Source organism: Aptenodytes forsteri, unplaced genomic scaffold, assembly GCF_000699145.1.
Source record: "Aptenodytes forsteri isolate BGI_AS27 unplaced genomic scaffold, ASM69914v1 Scaffold187, whole genome shotgun sequence".
NCBI classification, from domain to species: Eukaryota; Metazoa; Chordata; class Aves; order Sphenisciformes; family Spheniscidae; genus Aptenodytes; species Aptenodytes forsteri.
The window spans coordinates 286,688-292,983 of NW_008794084.1; the positions used below are offsets into that span (position 1 = coordinate 286,688).

The 6,296-nt window shown below is 57.7% G+C and overlaps 2 protein-coding genes across 2 annotated transcripts in view; one reads left to right on the forward strand and one right to left on the reverse strand.

Moving 5' to 3' along the window:
* The window catches only part of IFT46 (intraflagellar transport 46), a 6,160-nt gene extending 2,547 nt beyond the window's left edge, over positions 1–3,613 (forward strand). The window contains exons 3-10 of the mRNA XM_019470480.1: positions 543–617; positions 729–822; positions 1,226–1,354; positions 1,790–1,911; positions 2,336–2,402; positions 2,684–2,744; positions 3,023–3,108; positions 3,488–3,613. Of these exons, the coding sequence (XP_019326025.1) occupies positions 543–617; positions 729–822; positions 1,226–1,354; positions 1,790–1,911; positions 2,336–2,402; positions 2,684–2,744; positions 3,023–3,108; positions 3,488–3,583 (730 nt within the window). The 3' untranslated portion in view covers positions 3,584–3,613. The remainder of the gene's footprint in view (positions 1–542; positions 618–728; positions 823–1,225; positions 1,355–1,789; positions 1,912–2,335; positions 2,403–2,683; positions 2,745–3,022; positions 3,109–3,487) is intronic.
* Positions 3,614–4,740: 1,127 nt separating this feature from the next.
* TMEM25 (transmembrane protein 25) overlaps positions 4,741–6,296 on the reverse strand; it is a 6,526-nt gene continuing 4,970 nt past the window's right edge. The window contains 5 exon segments of the mRNA XM_019470484.1: positions 4,741–4,814; positions 4,924–5,067; positions 5,070–5,396; positions 5,471–5,761; positions 6,019–6,264. Of these exon segments, the coding sequence (XP_019326029.1) occupies positions 4,741–4,814; positions 4,924–5,067; positions 5,070–5,396; positions 5,471–5,761; positions 6,019–6,264 (1,082 nt within the window).

The following is a 6,296-nucleotide window of genomic DNA, read 5'->3' on the forward strand; positions in this document are numbered from 1 at the left end:
TGCAACGAACTGCAGCCACCCAGGGTGGCTCCTCGGACAATCCCCGTGCCCTGCTTTGCTGTACCAACGAAAGGCACAGCCGGGAGCGACTGAAGGTGTCAGCCAGCCTCCTGTCTCAGCTTCAGCCCTGGCTGGCAGTAGATGCCCGAGAAAGAGAAGGAACATCTAGAACACATCGTTTGTCTCCTGATAATCCTCCTCCTTTTCCACTGTTTTCAACTCCAAAACCATTGCTAAACCCCCTAGTTGTCCTAACAGCTGCCTTCGTGCAGATCACTTATCCACCTTTTGCCATCCCCTGCACAAGTCTCTATGATCACAAGCAACTGTCCGTCACCGAAGGGCTTTTTTTGGCTAGGAGGCCCAAGGCAAAACATGGCCCAATAGTGGTGTTGGCGTGCAAGAAGGCTTTTTAAGAGAGGACTTACTACCTCGTGTTTCAGCTTCCTTCATGATTGCCTTCCACAGTTCGGTCCCAGTTCCTGCTTGTACAGAACCTACCGCGAGTTAATCTTTGCCCGCGTTTCTCTTCCTTTCTTTAGTGACTTCAGTCTAGCAGATTATGACTACCTGCCAGTATCTTCTGAAATCAAAGAGCTCTTTGAGTACATCAAGAGGTGAGTTGAAGGGGTTTTAGCCCGCTCTTGGCTCTCCTTTGTGCCAATTGTTGTGGCAAGTTTTGCAGGACAGTTCATAGTCACCCACGCAGTGGTGTTGTGTTTTTCCAGGTACACTCCCAAAACAATAGAGATCGAGCACAAACTGCAGCCTTTTATTCCAGACTTTATTCCTGCAGTTGGAGACATTGACGCCTTCCTAAAGGTACAATTGCTCCAGGTTCCTCTCTACCTCCTGCCGCATGAGCCGAGACGGAACGTGGCATCGGTGCGAGAGGGGCAGCGGAGGCCGGCCCGTCCCTGCCACCGGTGGCGCACCCTTGCCCTGCGCCGTCGGAGATAACGTTCTAGAGACCCGGGAAGCTACACTCAGTAGTGGTTCAGTCACCTCTCAAACAGCACATACATAATTTGGGGCGAGGGCTGCGTTTGCCCATCACCTTGTCCTTTTCAGGTACCGCTGTGCTAACAACTCATATTCAAGCGAGCGTGCCTACCGATTCCTTTTAGGGTCTGATTTTTACACCGCAGGGAGGCTCTGTACAAAATTGCCCCAACTTTCCCTGCTTTGGACTCCCGTAAAAAACGGGGTCTCTGTTTATCTGCAGGTTCCCCGTCCTGACGGCAAGCCTGATAACCTTGGCCTGCTGGTCCTGGATGAGCCGTCGACCAAGCAGTCGGATCCCACCGTGCTCTCCCTTTGGCTGACAGAGAACTCCAAGCAGCACAACATCACAGTGAGTCGCGGAGAGGGAGGAGGCACTTGCTGCGCGCTTGGCTGTAGCAAAAACATCGCATTTTACTCTTACTTTCGTCTATGTGACTGTAGCGTTGCAGCACAACTGATAACTTGGCTTTAAAAGCAGAAAAAACTAACCTTTTTCTTTAATCTATAGCTTTAAACTGCAACGGATCTAAGCCTTGCTTCAGGCAAGTCGCGGTACAGACTTTGGATCTGTTTCCCTCAGGTGAAGCTTTGTTTCCTTTTGGTTGTCGCTGCCTGGTTTTACTCCGCGTTTTGTTTCCCAGCTGCTCTTCTGTCTGCAGAAATCAGTTGGTACAGTGCAACTAGGAAAGAGAAAACGCATGGTTAATCGGGAGTGAACACAGGGTTTGCAAAAAAAGCCCCAAAACACCACGAAGTGCTTCCAGGTTTATGTTTCTGTTTTTAGCAGCAGATAAAAGTGAAGAGTTTGGAGAATGCAGAAAAGAACCCCAAAGCCATTGACAACTGGATTGAAAGTATCAGCGAACTGCACCGCTGCAAACCTCCTGCCACGGTCCATTACACCAGGTGAGCCGTTACGTCAGCTCTGCTTCACACACGCTCGTACAGCGTAAGCTCAGGTCGGTGGGAGGCTGGTGGCAAAGTCTGGGAGCGCTGAGTAAAACTATCAAAGTATCTCCGAGAGGGAGAAGACGTGCTGATTTTCAGGGCAGTCGTACCGCGCGTGTGTGCAGGACACTCGGTTTCCCTCCCTGCACTTCTCTTTCCCTACGTAACTTGAATTCCTTCAACAGCTAGCACACAGAACTTGCAACTTAGCAAGCTTAGGCTTGTTTTGATAAATAAAAATGCCCACATTGACCCTCAGCAGCCGCGCAGATCTCTCTCAGCTGGTTAGAACGGATGCTGGCCCGTTTACAGCGGTCTGGCAGTAGGAAGCCATTTCAGTTGCGTGTGATCCTGAAGTTCACGTTCTTTTCTTCCCTGGCAGGCCAATGCCCGACATCGAGACCCTCATGCAGGAATGGTCACCGGAATTTGAGGAGCTCTTGGGAAAGGTGTGTCGTCCGAGCAATAAGTAGTTAGCTCAGTGCGCGGTGTTAGAAAGCATCTTCCATGGAAGGTGGCTTCCTGCTCCATTTTGAGCTCTTTGCCCACAGCCCGGCCCGTTCAGGTTTGTTCCTGCTTCCCGTTTCTCCCTTGCCAGAAGACGGGGGAGCAGCCTAATGCCTGAATTCCTGGCTGCTGCCCGGGTGGCCTCTGTGCTCGGCCTGAGATCAGCGCGTGCTCTCGGGCTCTTGCCGTATGGGAGCAGAGCTGACAACCCCGTCTGTTCCAGGTGGGCCTCCCGACCGCAGAGATGAACTGTGACCTGGCCGAATACATCGACATGATATGTGGTAAGCGGGGGAGACTGTGCCGAAGGCACAAGCGTGCTGCTGGCCTGGCGCTGTCTCACTTAAAGCAAGAGACCTCTAGGTGCAGGCTCAGCCCCGAGTAGTCAAGATCATTCTCTGCTGCCTTCAGCAGGGAGCAGACTCTTGTACCGCAGGCGCCTCCAGTCTTGGATGAGCGAAGGCCCGAGTAGTCGGGGGCAGGGGGAAGCTCAGCCTTTACAGCACCCCGTGCAGGGCGGTGCAGCCCAGACCCTCTCACGCATTTCTGCTCTTGTTCGTAGCCATTCTGGACATCCCCGTGTACAAGAGTCGGATCCAGCCTCTGCACGTCCTCTTCTCCCTCTACTCGGAGTTCAAGAACTCGCAGGTAAGCAACTCCGGGCAGGCACCGCTCACCCAGCTGGAAGCGTTGCAAAGCTTCTCTCCTTACGCTTGGCTTTGCTGTGCCGTGGGTGTTTGTAAAGGGTTGGTAGGCCACGGTAAAGGGGTCCAAAGAACATTTTCTAAGCTTCTCGTTTCCCTAGTACCTCAAAGATACACAAGGAGCCTCTGGCATGCCGCAAGGCTGGGATGCCGCGTTGTTTAACAGCCCAGCGTAAGCCCAGCACACTTTTCCCACCGAAGTCAGGGCGACTGCTGAGAACACAGCTCATACGGAGCAGAAGTGGCTTGCGTTTTTGGATGCACGCATGTATTTTAATTAACGACAGGCGAATCTTTGCACTAACGCGTTCTTTCCCCTGCAGCATTTCAAGCCCCTGGCTGACGGGAAGAAGGGCAGGAGCCCGCCATCCAACCCACCTTCACAAGGAGCAGACGCGGAAGTGTTAAGCTTTACTTGAAGCTTGACGTTAAACCCTCATCTCCTCAATGTCAATGTCAACCCTCCTCCTCCGTCAATGTCTGCCGCTGGCCAGCGAGATTTGACTCAGGCAGCCTGTGAAGCAACGCACAGCACTTCAAAAGCCTCCCTGGTTCTGTAGATACTGCTGAGCTGTTCTGCATTCGTGGAGTAGGACTTCACTCATCGCATTTATTGCGGAGGCTGCCTAATCGCTCGGGTTCTGACCTGTCCCCAAGCAGTTCAGCATTACACCAGCTCTTTCCAACGACAGGCTCCCTGTGCCACAGACGCTGCAGAGCAGAGGCTCCTCGAGCACACGCTACAAGTGCTGTAGCAAGCGGGAATAAATTCTGTGCTCAAACACAACACTCGGATCTGCCCAGTGTGTTCCGAGGTCCGATCTGGGGATCTTGAATCTCCTCTGCCCCGTATCATTGAGCCCCTTTTTCTATTCTCAAGCCCCTTAGCTACTGCCAAGGAGAAATAACCAGCGCGGCACCACACAGACGCTCGAGTTTAGTTTATTGCTGTTGGGACGACTCTCTCCGGCCCCTGCCCTGCCGCCTGCCCACCCGTCTGCCACAGCTCTGGCAGGGGCGGAGAGGATGACGGAGCAAGCAGGCCACGAACCTGCTAAAGCAAGGCTGGTGCTTGGCCTTACCCCGGGAGGAATCGCAGCCCTAGCAGCTTGGCAGAGTCTGGCTATAAACAGCTTCGATGCGTTTTGATTATAATAGCCTATTGCGTAAAGTGCACGGGCTACATAAAAACATGCCTTGGCTAACGGCGCAGCTACCGAGACCTGCAGTGCGTAGCTTAACGTATAGCCGGGGGCTGGTCGGCGCCCGCCACCCAGCACGGCCTCCCCAGCACCCTCGGCTGCGCTTCTCCAGAGGCTGGTACGTACCTGGTGCCGGGCAGCCCTGGCTCACGGGCACCACGCCGGGTCTCACAGCCAGATCTCGTCGCTGCTCACGCTGGGCACTTTGTAGATGCGCCCGGACATCGGAAGCTGGACAAAACCTGCAGGACAAAGACAGCTCATTGCCGTCGCCTTTTGGGGCAGTCGTGGAGGCTGGCATCCCCACAGCATGGTTTTCGGGGGGCCGCTTGCCCCCCTGCGCCCCCTCACGGCCCGCCGGCCCCCCCCGTGTCTCACAGCCAGATCTCGTCGCTGCTCACGCTGGGCACTTTGTAGATGCGCCCGGACATCGGAAGCTGGACAAAACCTGCAGGACAAAGACAGCTCATTGCCGTCGCCTTTTGGGGCAGTCGTGGAGGCTGGCATCCCCACAGCATGGTTTTCGGGGGGCCGCTTGCCCCCCTGCGCCCCCTCACCGAGCTTGCTGAGGACCAGGGAGTTGTCCAGCCCCGGCAGGGTGCTCTCCTCTCCCCCGGCACCGGCTCCCACATCCCTGGGGGAAGCTGTGGAGAAGGAAAGGGGTGAGAGCCAGGATATCTAACCCTCACCTAGGCAGGACCCGTGGCCCCGCGTGTCCCTCTGCACTGGCACCTCAGGGTCTTACCTCCAGCCTCCTGCGTGAGGTTGCCGAGGTGCAGGTCGGGCGGCAGGGACTGGGTCTGGCGAGGCAGATGCCCACCCCGGGGCTGCGGGTGCTCAGAGCCGCTGCAACGGGAGCACTGGCTGAGGGGGCTGCTCCCTCCCGCTCGCCCCTTACCTGGCACCGGCTTGGCCCGGCGGCACGCCAGGCAGGCGGCGCAGGAGCCCAGGCTCAGCAGGGCGCCCAGGGCCAGGGCGGCTCCGACGGCAATCCCCAGGAGGGGCAGCTCCACGCGGGCATCCAGCAGACCTGCACGGGCAGTGCAGCCCCCTCAGCACCCCTCCACAGGGCCGCTGCTTTGTGCCTGCCCCCCCGGCACCTACCCGGGGGCAGGAGGGAGGCGGTGGTGACACCCACGCTGTTGGCAGCGCTGACGGAGAAGTTGCCGGCTGCGCTGCCGAGGTGGACGTGGAGCGAGTGGTTGGCCAGCCCCGGATAACGCGTGGCACCCAGGAGGAGGAACTCGGAGGCGTTGGCCACCACGTGCCCATCCTGGTCCACCCAGGTGATGCTGGCAGGCGGGTTGGCTTGCACCAGCACAAAAAGCACCAGGAGGAGCCCAGCGCCCTCGACCTCCTGGTAGCGGGCACCTGCCCGCAGGATCTCCGGCTTATCTAGGCAACAAACACAGGCAGTGAGACGAGCAGGAGGGACGGGGGGCAGCCGGGGACAGGGGCAGCACAGCCAGGAGCAGGATTTGTCTCGCCAGGGGCCAGGAGCACTCGTCAGCCGCATTTGCGCAGGACTGATGAGACGCTGCCCCGCTACAGCTACGATGGATGCAGGTCATGGACCTGCTCTGGCCAGGCAGCAGCCCCACGCGCCCTCCCTGCACCTCTGGCCCAAGCAGGGCTGGCGCCGCAGACCTTACACTGCACGTCAAGGAGGACAGAAGCATTGTAGGTCTCCCCAGAGGCCGGGTCCATCAGGGAGCAGTTGAGCTCGCGGTCAGTGCGCCGGGCGGTGAGGGTGAGGGTGCTGGCAGCACCTGCAGCCGAGCAATTTGCCTCCTGCTTCCGGCCATCGAGGTACCACGCCAGCGCGGCGCCAGGGGCCAGCCGGGGGGCCCGGCAGGTGAAGGCATGGCTCTCCTCCTCCCGCAGCGTGCACACAGCCCCTGGCATCGCACGCCAGCCGCGCTCCGCGCTC